This window comes from Mauremys reevesii, linkage group 5, assembly GCF_016161935.1.
Source record: "Mauremys reevesii isolate NIE-2019 linkage group 5, ASM1616193v1, whole genome shotgun sequence".
Taxonomy (NCBI): domain Eukaryota; kingdom Metazoa; phylum Chordata; order Testudines; family Geoemydidae; genus Mauremys; species Mauremys reevesii.
In genome coordinates this window covers 137,139,226-137,155,367 of record NC_052627.1, presented here as the reverse complement: position 1 = coordinate 137,155,367, position 16,142 = coordinate 137,139,226, and the positions used below count along the sequence as shown (strand labels likewise).

Genomic DNA, 16,142 nt, shown 5'->3' with positions numbered 1-16,142 from the left:
CACTCACCTCAGATCAATCGGTGCGCTACCCCTTCCACCAAAGACGATGCTGACAGCCAGTTCTATAGTAAATCCAAGGGTTATTAGCTCAGAAAAGCAGGTCAACTATATGCACAGGTGAGTCACAGTCTGTAATTCCAAACGGCAGCAGTGATGTAATAAACAGCCAGTTTCCCCACAGTCTTTTCAGAGTACCCGGATTGTGTCTGGGGATCTAGTGCACTTCCCTGTCGGAGTCCAAACAGTCCAGAGAGGCAGGATATTCTTATCACTTCTTCTCATAGAAAACAAGCAGACAGTTTCACTACCCACCTGGGCTTTTCCTTTGGTGACGGTGAATGAGGAACGCACCTTGAGTCTCTGATCTCCAGTCATCACACACAATGGCCACTGGCTTTGAAATTAGCACTTTTCTGTTAAAGTTCTTTGTTTGCATTCAACAAGGCTTCTTTCTTGTCTGATGGGTTAGTTAGTTACAGGGTCTACATAATGTAAATCTTTGCTCCTGTACTATAATGGGATATAGATAAGTGAAAACAATGCAGGTAACATCCCACTAGTTTTCATGGCGTTTAAACCCCAAATACACTCGTATACATTTAACAATCCCTTTGATCTATACTAATACACAAGTGAATTGGCTTAGGGCTCAGGCCGAAGCTGGCACCTGGTCTGCCAGTGTCATAGCTGAGACCAGCCCCTAGGAGGAGACATGATCAGAAGCACTACGCCAGGCTATTGCCCACATATTGAGAGGATCAGGCTCTGAAGTGGGACGCAGGAGCTCAGAACTCAGTTTCTGACTCTGCCACAGACTCTCTGTTTGACCTTAGGCCAGTCATTTAAGCCATTTGTACACTGGAGATAATAATCCGTCCTTTCTCCCATCTCCTCTCTGTTTAGACTGCAAGCTGCCTGGGGCAGGGACTGTTTCATACGAGGCGTCTGACCCTGGCTAGGGCCTCCAAGAACTTCTGGAATACAAGTAGTGGGTAAAGTATCTCCCAGTGCAGCCCCGAGAGCTGCTGGCAGACCTTCCTCCCCCTCAGCTGCCTGCCTCATTCAACAGGATGCTGCCAAGATGGGCCCTGAGCCCAGTGTGTTTTAAAGGCCCAAGGAATCAATAATCATTTGTGTGCCAGACTCTCATTTAACGTCAGCTCTTGCTGCGAGCTCCTGAGGGCAGCTGAGTATTTCAAACCTCCCCCTGATTTTAATCACATTTCAGAGGCAGGCAGACACTGCTGGGCTTGTGCCCTTTATTGGAACAGACCAATGCAGATCACTCCTGAGTGGGACAATGGCAGGCTTACGGAGAAGCAATAACGACACTCTGCCCATCACCTTCCAACCAAGGGCCTCCATGTGCTTTACATTCATGAATGAATGAAGCCTCACAGTGTCCCTGAGAGGTAGGTAGGTCTCTTATCCCCCCTTTACAGATGGGCAAACTGAGGCAGGGAGAGTGGCTGTGACCACTCTCCCTTTCTGCAGAAAAGGACCCGGGGATTACAGTGGATGAGAAGCTGGATATGAGGCAGCAGTGTGCCCTTGTTGCCAAGAAGGCCAATGGAATATTGGGCTGCATTAGTAGGAGCATTAGCAGCAGATCAAGGGAAGTGATTATTCCCCTCTATTCGGCACTGGTGAGGCCACACCTGGAGTATTGCGTCCAGTTTTGGGCCCCCACTACAGAAAGGATGTGGACAAATTGGAGAGAGTCCAGCAGAGGGCAATGGAAATGATCAGGGGGCTGGAGCACATGATTTACGAGGAGAGGCTGAGGGAACTGGGCTTATTTAGTCTGCAGAAGAGAAGAGCGAGGGGGGGATTTGATATCAGCCTTCAAATACCTGAAGGGGGGTTCCAAAGAGGATGGATCTAGACTGTTCTCAGTGGTAGCAGATGACAGAACAAGGAGCAATGGTCTCAAGTTGCAGTGGGGGAGGTTTAGGTTGGATATTAGGAAAAACTTTTTCACTAGGAGGGTGGTGAAGCACTGGAATGGGTTACCTCGGGAAGTGGTGGAATCTCCATCCTTAAAGGTTTTTAAAGCCTGGCTTGACAAAGCCCTGGCTGGGATGATGTAGTTGGGGATTGGTCCTGCTTTGAGCAGGGGACTAGACTAGATACCTCCTGAGGTCTCTTCCAACCCTGATATTCTATGATTCTATGACATTTCCAAGTTCATGGCGAGTTGGGATGAGACCAGACCTCTCGACTCCTCAGCTGCTGCTCTAGCCGTGGTGCCATAACTTGACGCATTTGATAGACCTCTTCATCCCAGCCTGCAGCTCGGGGCTGTGCTGCCCTGGTAGGTTGGAGACTGTGGGGATCAGCTGACACAGTATCCCCAGCCCAGGCATGGGCGGCAGGTTATATATTTGTGTGGGGCCCGGGCCCCAGCAATATTCAGGGCTGGGCGCCCTGCTCCAGCAATAGTTGGAGCTGGGTCTCTTCCCGCCCCCCGGTCCTGCCTGGATCGGCCCCGGCCACCGCAGGTCTCCCCCCGCCGCCGCGACCCTGCCTGGAGCAGGTCCCAGCCCCCGCCTGCCACCCCCCCTCCGCATGTTCTCCCCCCTCCGCCGCGTTGTGTTGCGTCCCTGCCTGACAGAACGCAGCGCGCCTCCCGGAGGGCTCCCAGCAGATTTGCTGTCTGCTGCCGCAGGGTCCTAGTGCCTGGCCACCGCCAGTACTGGCAAGGCAGGCTGCCCTTACCCTGAGCCTCTCCAACCCCAAACCCTCAGCCCCAGCCAGAGCCCTCATTCCCCCCGCACCCTAATCCTCTGCCCCAGCCCTGAGCGTCCCCACATCATGAACCCCTCATCCACAGCCCTCACCCCACACTCCAAACCTCTGCCCTAGCCCTGAGCCCCCTCCTGCATCATGTACCCCCCATCCTCAGCCCCACAGTCCTCACCCTGCACTCCCTCCTATCCCCAAACTCCCTCCCCCTTCCCACACACCCCTTCCCAACCCCAAACTCCATCCCAAAGCCTGCACCCTTCACCCCCTCCTGCACACCCACCCCCTGCCCCAGCCCAGAGCCTGCACCCAGCACCCTTCCTGCACCCTAATCCCCAGCCCAGGATCTGCACCCCAGACCTCCCCCGCCGAGCCCCCTCCCAGAGCCTTAGGCAGGTGGGGGCGGAGTTGGGGGGGGCGGAGTTGGGGGCGGGTTCTGGGCCCCACCAAAATTTTTACAAACTTGCCACCCATGAGCCCAGGTGATGTGACATCCAGTGGTAGATTTAGAGTGAGTGGGGCCCCCTGTGCTCAGCTTCATATTTGGGGCCCCTCCTTGGGACCCAGCCAAGAAAAAGAACATTCTCTCTTACGTCCCCCCGCCCTCGTTTTTCATTGTTTTTTTCTTCCTCCTCCTCCTCTAAGTAATAGCAAGTAAATGAAAATAAAGTGAGGTCCCTTGATTGTTCTTGTAGTCTAACTTATTTTTCCACACACCACTTGAAACTGGCAGAGTCTTGACGGACCACTTAATGATCTTTCCAAATATTGTAAAAAAACGTTCGGGTGCGGGGTCTGGCCAGGAGCTAGGGTGAGGGAGGGGGCTCAAGATTGGGGCAGGAGGTTGGGGTGTGGAGCGCTTACCGGGGGCAGCTCCTGTTTGGTGCAAGGGGTGCAGGTGGGAATGGGGGAGGGTGCAGGAGCTCCCATTTGATGTTCAGGATGGGGGTGGGAATGTGGGGGGGTTCAGGAGTCAGGGCATGGGGTGGGGGAGTTGGGGAGGTGTGAGGGGTGCAGGGGTCAGGGCAGGGGGCTGGGGAGGTGTGAGGGGTCAGGGTGGGCATAGGGCTGGGGGTGAGGTCTGGGGTCCTGGGGGTGCTCACGAAAGGAGCTGGAAGGGGTATGCCCCGATTCCAGCTCCTTCCCCAAGACCCCGCCCCTGCCTCTTCTCCTTCTCCTTGGAGCGGTGAGGTGCTGAGGCTCCACTCTGTGGAGGTGCTGAGGTGGGGGAAGAGCTTGGCTGCCGGCAGAGCCTGCCCTGCTGCAGCAGGAGCCAGCAGCACTAAGCTTCTGCCCCCAGGGAGGCAGAGGAGGCCAGGCCGGGGTCCCCTTGGACCATGGTAAATCAAGTACTGAGTAAGGTGATTCCAACTTTTCCCCAAACCCCAACATTCTAATGAATTATGTGCCCCCCTCCCCCACAACCTCCGCCCATTCCCAAAACACCTACAATGATCCCAGCCAAAACATCCGATGGGCCCCCAAGCCCATCCCCGATCCGCTGCCTCCCACTCCCCAACACACGTCACTGCTTTCTCCCAGCCCCTAAAATTGGCACTGTTCCACCCAACACCGGCTCTGCCCACACCCACCCCCCAACATCAGGTCTGATCCCAGGGGTCCCTTCTAGCTTTACGATTGATGAAAGCCAGTCCTAGGGGGGTTGAACCTTTGAGCCTAGGGGGAGGGGTCACCTGGAGGGGGGGCAATGGGTTAGGGATGGACCAATGACGAGTCTGAGGGGTGGGACTGTGTGAGTCTGTTACTGGAACCCAGGACTCCCCCCATGCGCTTCCCTGGGACCCCCCTGTGCTGCTGGGGGCCCCACTGCCTAGGGGCTGGATCCCACCCCACTCACTGCCCCCTTGGCCTAACCACATCCTTGGGCCCACTCCCCACCCCCCACCCCCTTCCTGTCCCCATCCCCTGTGCTGAATTCAGACTGAGCTCTCGGCCGCGGACACTGCGACCGGGCTCCGAGCGTGTTCGGAAAAGACCGAGTTGTCCCTGCTGAGGTGTGTCTTCCCCCTCTACCGGCAGGTGCTTTACCTCCACCTGGGCACAGCTGTGCCCGTCTGCCTCTCCCTGGGCGCTCAGCCCCCGCTTCCACACAGCCGCGGGCTGTGTTGCGAACTCTGCCAAATGTATGGAGTAGGGGGACTCCAGGTGTCCCCCCCAACCCCAACATTCTAATGAATTCATTATGTGCCCCCTTCCCCACAACATCTGCCCATCCCCAAGACCAACAATTATCCCCGCTCAAACCTCCAATGTGCCCCCCAAGCCCTCATCAGATCTGCTGCCTGCCTCCCCCTCCCCAACATACGTCACTTCCTTCCCCCACTCCCTAAAATCAGAGCTGTCCCCCCTCATATCAGTTCTTTCTGCTCCCGCCCCTGCTCCCAATATCAGTTCTGGTCACACGGGTCCCTTCTGGCTTTACAGTCGATGAAAGCCAGTCTTAGGGGTTTTGAACCTTTGAGAGACTGGGGCAAGCGGGGCAGGAGCAGGGGGCCTGGGGCGGGGCAGGTGAGGGTAGGAAGAGGGCTGGGGTAGTGGGGATGGACTGGGGCAGGTGAGAACGGGAAGGGGGCATGACATGAGGGGGCGGGGTAGCTGGAGTGGACTAAAGGGGGCAGGAAGAGGCAGATGAGGGGGCAGGGTAGGAAGGGGGCAGGGCAGGTGGGGCGGCATAGGAGGGGCCGGGGCAATGGGACAGGTGAGGGTGTGGGAAGGGACCAGAGCAGGTGGCAGGGCGGGGTACAAAGGGGCTGGGGGAATGGGACAGAAGAAGGGGCAGGAAGGGGACGGGGCAGGTTGGGTGGGACAGGAAGGGGCCGGGGGGACTGGCACAGGTGTGGGGAGGGGGCAGGAAGGGGCCAGGGTACTGTGCCAGGTGGCAGGGTGGGGTAGGAAGGGGCCGGGAAGGTGGGGGTGGGGTATTGGGACAGATGGGGGCAGAAAGTGGCCAGGGGAACCGGGGGAAGGTGGGGGGCGGCGGGGGGGTGGAAAGGAGCCAGGAGGACCGGGGCACTGGGACAGGTGGGCAGGGAGGGAAGGAGACAGGGGAAGGGGGGGGCTGGGACAGGCGGGAAGGGGCGGGGTAAAAAGGGGGTGGGCAGAGCGAGAGGCTCCGCCCCCGCCCTCACCACTCCCCGCCCGCTCCCATTGGCCCGATCACGGCCCCGCCTCCTCGCCCGCTCATTGGCCAGGGCTGTTCCGGGGCCCGAGAGGGCACGAGGCGCCCCCCCCATGGGGGGAGGAGCGGGGAATCCCTGGGGGCGGTAACTAGAGGGAGGTGTCACCCGGGGGGCGGGGCGACGGGTTAGGGATGGACCAATGAGGAGCCCGAGGGGCGGGACTGTGTGAGTCTCTGACAGGCACCCAGGGCTCCCCCATGTGCTTCCCTGGGACCCCCCTGTGCTACTGGGGGCCCCACTGCCTGCGGGCTGGGCCCCGCCCCACCCACTTCCCATCCCCCCTTCCTGCCCCCCCCCCACTGCCCATCCCAATCCCATCCCCACCCGCTTCCTGTCCCCGGCCCCCGCTGCTGAATTCAGACTGAGCTCTCGGCCGCGGACACTGCGACCGGGCTCCGAGCGTGCCCGGAAAAGACCGAGTTGTCCCTGCGGAGGTGTGTCCTCCCCCTGGGCGGGCAGGTGCTTTACCTCCCCCTGGGCACAGCGGTGCCCGTCTGCCCCTCCCTGGGCGCTCAGCCCCCGCCGCCACACAGCGGGGCTGTCTCTTGCCATCTCTGCCAGATGTTCGGAGTGGGGGGGCTCCAGCTTTTCCCCAAACCCCAACATCCTAATTAATTCATGATGTGCCCCCCTCCCCCACAACCTCCGCCCACTCCCAAAACACCTACAATGATCCCAGCCAAAACAGCCGATGGGCCCCCAAACCCGCCCCCGATCCGCTGCCTCCCACTCCCCAACACACGTCACTGCTTTCTCCCAGCCCTAAAATCGGCTCTGCCCCCCCCCGTCAGGTCCGATCCCAGGGCTCCCTTCTGGCTTTACGATCGATGAAAGCCAGTCCTGGGCGGGCTGAACCTTTGAGAGACTCTGTCCCGTTAACATGCAGGAGGCTACAAGTCCCGGGGCCCAGTGGCTGCAGGACGTGATGGGACTGGTGGCCGCTGCGGGTGGGGGCCGTGCGCGGAGGGGGGGGGGAGCAGAGTACCCGGGCTGCGGTGAATGGGGAAGATGGTTCCCCCGAAGGGACCGAGCCTCCCTCTCTTGCCCAGCTACAGCATCCACGGGGCCGGGCTCACGAGCCCCTTCTCCCCGGGCCTGCGCCGGCTGCCTTTTCCCAACCCCTCATTTGTGCGGGTGCCTGCGGATCCTTGTCATGAGGCTGCGGAGCTGCTCAGTGCAGGGACAGGCTCGGCGTCCCGGGTTAGTTGAGCTTGGTGTGAGGAAGGGATCGGAGCTACTTCTGGGCCCGAGAGTGCTCCTCTCCCACTCCCCTTCCCCCCCTTCCTCACTCCTGGACCGAGCTGACCAGCTCCAGGGCCACCGGAAACTCCCGCAGGGGCCGGTGGCCGGGGAAACACCTCCGGGGTTTCTCCACCTCGAATGCAGCGCGGGGTTGCTGAGCTCTTCCCCGCGGGGCCTCGGTCTCGTTGGGGCAGACTCGGCCAATGGCACGTAGGTAACCCGGCTCCTTGCGTGTTGGCTCTCGAAGGTAATGCACTGCGCGTGCGCGTGTGTTCAAGTGTAGGGCCCACGTGCTGACATTCCGCTCCCTGCGATGTGATCCTTGCTAGCGCACTTGGGCCTAGTGGGGTGACTCATGGCCACGGTGGAGCCGTCGGTCCACCCGCCGGAGCCTCATGACCAGCAGTTATAAATGGACGGGCCTCAACTCGGCTGCCAGCGGAGGGCGCCCCCAGAAGTCGCTGGAGCCAGTTAGAGGATCCCCTCCTTCGCTCTAATCTCGGGTCTGGCTCGCCCCTGGGCAAAGGGCCAGAGCGAAAACTGCTGCTCCCCACCGCCAGGGAGGTGGGGGCCGACAGCGCTTCTTCCGGGTTGACCTGGTGGCCGGTTTGCAACGAGAAACTTGCCAGCCCTTTTCCCTGGCCCCGCTCCTGGCCCCGCCGCTGAGTCTCAGCGGCAGGACGCCCCCACCACCCGGGACTCCTCCAGCTCCGCTCCCGGCCCCACGCCCGGGATCCCCGGGCTACCGCCCGCCCAGCCGCGCTCCCGCGCCCGGTGTCCCCCGGCTGCCTCTTGGCCCCGCGCCCCGGGAAGGCTCCGGCCCCGCACCGGCGTCCCCGCGGCTACCGCCGCTCCGGGGCTCTGCTCCCGCCCCCAGCTATGGTCCCAGCCCAGCCTTTTACCCTGTCCCTGTCCCCACCCCTCCCCGGTGCCCCAGCCCCGCGCTCCTGGCCCCAGCCCTGGGATGCCGCGGACGGGGCGGGGGGCGAGGTAATTTTTCAGCCCCCACTGCAAAAAGTGTCCCAGCACCCCTGGCCTTGGGACCGACCCTCTGATGTGTCTTAGCCCGGCCCCACTCCCGGGATCCCCGGGCTACCGCCCGCCCCGCAGCCGCGCTCCCGCGCCCGGTGTCCCCCCCGGGCTGTCTCTTGGCCCGCGCCCCGGGAAGGCTCCGGCCCCGCACCGGCATCCCCGCGGCTACCGGCTGCGGGGAGCCCTTCCGTTCCAGGACCCATCGCGGAAGTGCCCCGAAGAGCCACGGCAGGGACCCCCGCCAAAGTGCAGCCGGGTCTTCGGCGGTAATTCAGCGGCCTCTCACCCCACCTCCCCGGTCTTCGGGGCACTTCGGCGGCGGGGACCGCCCCGGAGCGGAAGGACCCCCGACAGAAGACCGGGAGCGGAAGAAGCTCTGGGGGTCCGGCCCCGCAAGAGTTTTCCGGGCCCCACAGAGTGAGTGAAGGACCCCGCTCCAGGGGCCTCGAAAAACTCTCGTGGGGGCCCCGGGGGGATCCGGAGCAAATTGCCCGTCTTGCCCCCACCCCTCTGGGCGGCCCTGCCTCGCTCCTCCGGTTAGCCCCGGGGCTGCTTGTCCCTGTCCATGTGGGCCCGATCATTTTCCCGACATCAGGTCTGGGGCTAAGACACATCAGAGGGTAGGTCACAAGGCCAGGGGTGCTGGGACACTTTTTTCAGTGGGGGCTGAAAAATTACCTCGCCCCCCGCCCAGTCCGCGCCTCTCCCCCACCCCGCCCCGGAATCGTCTGGGCGGCCCTGGAGCGAAGGGTGCCGGCTCCTGGGCTATCGCGCCCCACACGCTCAGCGCGGCCCCAACATCGCGGCAGCCACCTCCTGCGGCGGCCCAGCCCGGCCTGCCCAGCAGCGCCATGGAGCGAGGCAGCGGGCGGCCCAGGACGGGTGAGCGGCGGGGGTCCCGTGCCTTGCACTGGGGGGTCCGGGCGAGGGCCAGCAGGGCAGGGGCGCAGGCTGCGCTGTCTGGACTTGGCGCGGCGCAGGAGCCTGGAGCCCAGGGCAGGGGGACACCTGCAGAGCTGGCTGGGCGGGAGAGATTCTCCGCCGACCGGGGGGACTGGGGTGTATCCGCACCCCCAGGGAAGCCCGCAGGAGTCCTGAGCGGGCGGGGGTTAATGGGGGGGGGGAACCGGGAGGAGCCAGGGGGCATGGCCATAGGAGGAGCCAAGGGGGGTTGCTTTTTTTGTTTGTTACACTTAGAAGAACCTGGCTACGCCGCTTTTTACCTCTCCCTTTTTACCTGCTGCCAGGCACGGCTTGCCCAAGCGGCTGGGTCCCGGGTCCCTGTCCCTGTCCCGACATCAGGTCTGGGACTAAGACACATCAGAGGGTCGGTCACAAGGCCAGGGGTGCTGGGACACTTTTTGCAGTGGGGGCTGAAAAATTACCTCGCCCCGCCCGTCCCCAGCATCCCAGGGCTGGGGCCAGGAGCGCGGGGCTGGGGCTCCGGGGAGGGGTGGGGACGGGGCCAGGGTAAAAGGCTGGGCTGGGACCATAGCTGGGGGCGGGAGCAGAGCCCCGGAGCGGCGGTAGCCGCGGGGACGTCGGTGCGGGGCCGGAGCCTTCCCGGGGCGCGAGGCCAAGAGGCAGCCAGGGGGACGCCGGGCGCGGGAGCGCGGCTGGGCGGGCGGTAGCCCGGGGATCCCGGGAGTGGGGCCGGGAGCGGAGCTGGAGGAGTCCCGGGTGGTGGGGGGGTCCTGCCGCTGAGACTCAGCGGCGGGGCCAGGAGCGGCCACCAGGGAAAAGGGCTGGCAAGTTTCTCGTTGCAAACCGGCCACCAGGTCAACCCGGAAGAAGCGCTGTCGGCCCCCACCTCCCTGGCGGTGGGGAGCAGCAGTTTTCGCTCTGGCCCTTTGCCCAGGGGCGAGCCAGACCCGAGATTAGAGCGAAGGAGGGGATCCTCTAACTGGCTCCAGCGACTTCTGGGGGCGCCCTCCGCTGGCAGCCGAGTTGAGGCCCGTCCATTTATAACTGCTGGTCATGAGGCTCCGGCGGGTGGACCGACGGCTCCACCGTGGCCATGAGTCACCCCACTAGGCCCAAGTGCGCTAGCAAGGATCACATCGCAGGGAGCGGAATGTCAGCACGTGGGCCCTACACTTGAACACACGCGCACGCGCAGTGCGTTACCTTCGAGAGCCAACACGCAAGGAGCCGGGTTACCTACGTGCCATTGGCCGAGTCTGCCCCAACGAGACCGAGGCCCCGCGGGGAAGAGCTCAGCAACCCCGCGCTGCATTCGAGGTGGAGAAACCCCGGAGGTGTTTCCCCGGCCACCGGCCCCTGCGGGAGTTTCCGGTGGCCCTGGAGCTGGTCAGCTCGGTCCAGGAGTGAGGAAGGGGGGGAAGGGGAGTGGGAGAGGAGCACTCTCGGGCCCAGAAGTAGCTCCGATCCCTTCCTCACACCAAGCTCAACTAACCCGGGACGCCGAGCCTGTCCCTGCACTGAGCAGCTCCGCAGCCTCATGACAAGGATCCGCAGGAACCCGCACAAATGAGGGGTTGGGAAAAGGCAGCCGGCCGCCGGCCCGGGGAGAAGGGGCTGGTGAGCCCGGCCCCGTGGATGCTGTAGCTGGGCAAGAGAGGGAGGCTCGGTCCCTTCGGGGGAACCATCTTCCCCATTCACCGCAGCCCGGGTACTCTGCTTCCCCCCCCCTCCGCGCACGGCCCCCACCCGCAGCGGCCACCAGTCCCATCACGTCCTGCAGCCACTGGGCCCCGGGACTTGTAGCCTCCTGCATGTTAACGGGACAGAGTCTCTCAAAGGTTCAGCCCCCCCAGGCCTGGCTTTCATCGATCGCAAAGCCAGAAGGGAGCCCTGGGATCGGACCTGACGGTGGGGGGGAGGGGAGGGGAGGGGCAGAGCCGGTGTTGGGTGGGACAGCGCCGATTTTAGGGGCTGGGAGAAAGCAGTGACGTGTGTTGGGGAGTGGGAGGCAGCGGATCGGGGGCGGGTTTGGGGGCCCATCGGCTGTTTTGGCTGGGATCATTGTAGGTGTTTTGGGAGTGGGCGGAGGTTGTGGGGGAGGGGGGCACATAATGAATTAATTAGGATGTTGGGGTTTGGGGAAAAGCTGGAGCCCCCCCACTACGAACATCTGGCAGAGATGGCAAGAGACAGCCCCGCTGTGTGGCGGCGGGGGCTGAGCGCCCAGGGAGGGGCAGACGGGCACCGCTGTGCCCAGGGGGAGGTAAAGCACCTGCCCGCCCAGGGGGAGGACACAGCTCCGCAGGGACAACTCGGTCTTTTCCGGGCACGCTCGGAGCCCGGTCGCAGTGTCCGCGGCCGAGAGCTCAGTCTGAATTCAGCAGCGGGGGCCGGGGACAGCAAGCGGGTGGGGATGGGATTGGGATGGGCAGTGGGGCCGGGGGGGGGCAGGAAGGGGGGATGGGCAGTGGGTGGGGCGGGGCCCAGCCCGCAGGCAGTGGGGCCCCCAGTAGCACAGGGGGTCCCAGGGAAGCACCTGGGGGGAGCCCTGGGTGCCTGTCAGAGACTCATACAGTCCCGGCCCTCGGGCTCCTCATTGGTCCATCCCTAAGCCGTCGCCCCGCCCCCAGGGTGACGCCTCCCTCTAGGTACCGCCCCCAGGGATTCCCCGCTCCTCCCCCCATGGGGGGGGCGCCTCGTGCCCTCTCGGGCCCCGGAACAGCCCTGGCCAATGAGCGGGCGAGGAGGCGGGGCCGGGAGCGGGCCAATGGGAGCGGGCGGGGGCCGTGTCCGCCCCGCCCCGCCCCGCCCCGCGAGCCGGAGAGCCGGTGGCGCGGGGCTCCGGGCAGCGCGGCGGGGCTGCGCGCGCGGGGAGCGGTGAGTGTCGGGGTCAGAGCCTCGCGCTCTGCTCGGCCCCTTCCTATCCCGGCCCCTCCCCGCCCCCCTCACCTGCCCCAACCCCCGGCCCCTCCCAGCCCGCTCCCCCGCCTGCTCCGGTCCCTTCCCGCCCCACATCTGTCCCAGTCCCCACCCTCCCACTTGTCCCGGTCCCCGGCGCCTTCCTGCCCCCTCACCTGCCCCGGCCCCTCCCACCCCGGTACCACGCCCCCCCTCCTCATCTGCCCCGCTCCCCGTCTGCTCCGGTCCCTTCCTGCCCCACATCTGTCCCAGTGCCCCACCCTCCCCTTGTCCCGGTCCCCGGCGCCTTCCTGCCCCCTCACCTGTCCCGGCCCCTCCCACCCCGGTACCACGCCCCCACCCTCCTCAGCTGCCCCGCTGCCCCGTCTGCTCCAGTCCCTTCCTGCCCCACATCTGTCCCAGTCCCCACCCTCCCACTTTCTCCTGGCTCCTTCCCGTCCCAGTCCCCCTCCCGTGCCTTCCTGTCCCGTCCCCACACCTGTCCCATTCCTCCCTGGCCCTTTCCTGCCCCCTCATCTGTTCCATTTCCCCGTCCCCTTCGGCACCTCACCTGTCCCATTCCCCGGCCCCCTTCTATGCTGCCCCTCATCTGCCCTGTCCCCCGCCCTTCCTGTCCCCTTTAGCCCACTCTAGCTACCCCTGCCCCCTCATGTCATGCCCCCTTCCTGTTCCCACCTGCCCCAGTCCATCCCCACTACTCCAGCCTTCTTCCTACCCTCACCTGCCCCGCCCCAGGCCCCTGCTCCTGCCCCATTTGCACCACTCCCCTTCCTGCCTCGTCCTAGTCCCCAGCTCTCCTCTGACGCCCTTCTGCCCTGCTTCCCCCAGTTCAGTTTCCTGCCTCAGCTCCCCTCTTCTTCTTTTTGCGATTGCCCTCTGTAATGCCCTGACTCTCCTTCTCCCCTTCCTTCCCGTCCTCTCCTTCCAAACCCTTCCCTTCCCTTCCCTGGGCGTCTGTGGGGAGGGGAGTTTCCCCTGTTACACCAAGAGAAACTCTCCGTCTCTCTCCAAGGCAGGGTCGGTCTGCCTGCCTGCTGCGGGGTCGCTGGCTGGCTGCTGGGGAGGCTTTTCAGTGTGGTAGGGGCAGCTGGAGAGTGGAAGGCAAAGCAAAGTTCACGCTGCAGCCTCCGGTAAGAATGCAGAAGTGTGACCACCAGCCCTGCTCTTTAGCTGGCTAATCTTCTCCCTTGTCGCTAGTGGGTCTCTCCTTTCTGTACATTCCCTGCCCCTTCTGGGTTCTGCACGCAGCCGCTGGGCTGGAACAGGAGCTGTGCTGAGCCTGGCTTGGCAATGAATAGAGCCCTGCCAGGGAAATGTCTGTTCAGCTGCTCGGACGGTAACTCATGTCCCAGGGAAGGAGATACGCGAGAGATGTAAATGCATCTGGGGCGCATGGTGACCTCTCCCCCAATATATTACTAGGTATTAAGGTCTCATGGTGTGTTTCTTGGTAGCCTGGCTGTAGAAGTGCTGGGGTGAGGGTGTGATGAGAGAGGGTTAAATGGAAATGATCAGGAATTCTGGATCATTTAGGTACCTGAGATACAGGGAATGCTGGATTTGAAGCCAGTGGGATTGGTGGTAGACATGGCTCAAAGCAGAGTCTGTGTAGAAGAGGTGAGAATCCTATGTAGGTAGGAGTTATGTGGCATTTAGACAATGCTATCAGCGCTCACATTCTGCAACCTTACTGGTGAGTCGGGGCATGAACCCTTAGCTTCTGCAGAATCCAAGCTTTTGTTTTGTTTTAAATAGCCCAACTTTTCCAGGGCGCTCAGCTCCAGTGGAATTGGTGGGTGCTCAGTGCCTCTGAAAATGGTGCCATGTGTTTCTAGCCCTTCTTGTTAGGAAGAGAAATTTCCCAGCATGACCTATGTGGGGCCATCTGTCTGAATCTGTTGATGGACAACTCTGGGGCACCTGGTGCTGCTCAGGGCTCTGCTAAGGAGCAGTAGAGAAGTGGAGAAGACCCTAGTGATTTTCACTGCAGCCTTTGGGAACTTAGTGTGCGGCTGTGAAACTGACAAGAATCATGTCAATTTCATGCTTCCCACAGCTCTGAGCTGCTGCAGAGGCTGGTAGTGGAGGTGTGTGGGAGGAGCTGCCCAAAATATGGAGCCTGGGGGAAGGTAGAGTAGCAGACACCCTACCATGCAGCAACGTCAGGAGGGGTAAGAGAGCAATTCTCCCTTCTGGCAGCTGGAAGGGAGGGAGGGTGTGTGTGTATGAGAGAGGAATGCGGGAGGGGGGAGATGAGAAACACAGCCCTTGAACAGTGTTGTCAGATGCTACCAGTGTGGTGCTCTGCTCTGTTCAGTGTTGATATCACTCGGCTGCATGCGTGTGTTCCCTCTGAGTGCCGTCCCAGCTCTTCGAAGATAGCTGGCACAGCAGACCCGAAGAGAACCCCCAATGACCACAGAGTCTAGTAAGGTACGAAGGCACATCGCCCAGGTTTATTGTCAAATGAAGCACGATGATAGTTCCCTCTAGATTGTTACTCTACAGGGCATACTACGAGAAAATGCCCCCTGGCAATGGACTCAGTTCAGTCAGTGGCGGGACTTTCCACTGCCCCCTCGGCCGGACAAAGACACCGCCCCAGGGATGTATTCTTATACACAGGTACAAACAAGTTACACATCGCTCCTGACGTATTGAGGTGCAACCCTTCTACGTAGCAAGGTACAACCCCTCTACGTGGTAAGGTGCCGCCTCTCACCTTGTACATGTTGGGTCGATCAAAACAACTCTATCCATCATAGTACCCTTTTGGCCTTGTCATTGGGATGGGTCGGCCTGTTCCTTGTTATCTGTGGAATGTTCCAATATAGTGTGTTCTGGTACCGTGTTTATACTTTACTACACTAGGTGAATATATGTTTATGCAACATCAGCCCTTTTCTTGCCAGCTTCTGTGAGCAGGGCCTGCCTCTGGCTCACAGCTTAACTTTCACTTATCTTAATTACAAAAAGTTTTTTTTTCCTGCTAACAAATAGCTCATCTCAATTGATTAGATTGATTGCTGTTGTATTCATACTTTTCACTTTCATTTGTTCTGTCTGTGTATATATCCCCTGTCTGTGTGTGTTTTTCTATGCATCCGAAGAAGTGAGCTGTAGCTCACGAAAGCTCATGCTTAAATAAATGTGTTAGTCTTTAAGGTGCCACAAGTACTCCTGTTTACTTTGCTTTATGTTAGCCAATTGACCATTACTTTAGTTCAGGTCTTAGGCCTCATACCAGGCCTCTGATACCAAGGTTTACATCTCAGGGCCTCCTCTTACTACAAACAGTACGCAGGGACTGCACCCTGATGGGAGTCTTAGCACCCACTGCCTTCCCAGCAGCTGGAGATCAAAGGGGAACTTCTCACCAGGACCCTCCCATGTGTATTGTCTCTGGCTTGTACGTATCTGAAACCTTACAAAACCCTAGGCTGAACCTCACCGTCGTCCTTCCCCTGTGCTCAGTGCCACAAAAGAGTGTCTGTCGGAGCTACCCATAGAACTCAGGAGTGCTGGCTCCAGCCCCATGCTTCAGCCAGGCCGGAGGGAAGTTTGAGGAAGGGGGTTGGTGGAATCTGGGTAGCATGTGGGTGGATTAATGCTCCCCCAGAGGATTGAGGGTGTAAAGGCTAAGTATTATCCATGAAAAAGATATGCTTCAGTTGTTCAGCAATGCCTTGTTGTATAGTCTAGCATACATCGCAATCTGCCTGTACGTGTGGCCATTAATCATCTTTAAATGCCCTCTACTTGTGTGCACAACCCAGTTTCTGCTTGTGCAGGTGCGCATGTAACATCAGCAGCTGCAGCACTTTAATGAAGATGCTCTACGCCAACAGGAGAGAGCTCTCCTATCAGTGTAGTTAATCCACCTATGTGAGAGGCGGTAGCTATGTTGGCAGGAGAAGCTCTGCTGTCTACACTGGTGCTTAGGTTGGTATAACTACGTTGCTTAGAGGTGTGGATTTTTCACACCCCTGAGTGACGGTTACACCAAAGTAATTCTGTAGTGTGTAGCCCTGCCCTGAGACTCGGAAAGCTTGGGTTTAATTCCTTGCTCCATCAGACTCT

At 61.1% G+C, this 16,142-nt stretch overlaps 2 protein-coding genes across 3 annotated transcripts in view; both read left to right on the top strand.

Moving 5' to 3' along the window:
• SPEF1 (sperm flagellar 1) overlaps positions 1-1,104 on the top strand; it is a 32,084-nt gene extending 30,980 nt beyond the window's left edge. The window contains exon 7 of the mRNA XM_039539176.1: positions 904-1,104. Coding sequence (XP_039395110.1) covers positions 904-996 — 93 coding nt within the window. The 3' untranslated portion in view covers positions 997-1,104. The remainder of the gene's footprint in view (positions 1-903) is intronic.
• Positions 1,105-11,965: 10,861 nt separating this feature from the next.
• Positions 11,966-16,142, top strand: part of C5H20orf27 (chromosome 5 C20orf27 homolog) — a 163,992-nt gene continuing 159,815 nt past the window's right edge. The window contains exons 1-2 of one of the 2 annotated variants that reach the window (XM_039540920.1): positions 12,006-12,020; positions 13,075-13,192. The gene's annotated coding sequence lies outside the window, so the exon portion shown is untranslated. Of the gene's footprint in view, positions 12,021-13,074; positions 13,193-16,142 lie in introns of both variants that reach the window. The other variant, XM_039540921.1, reaches the window with a different exon arrangement.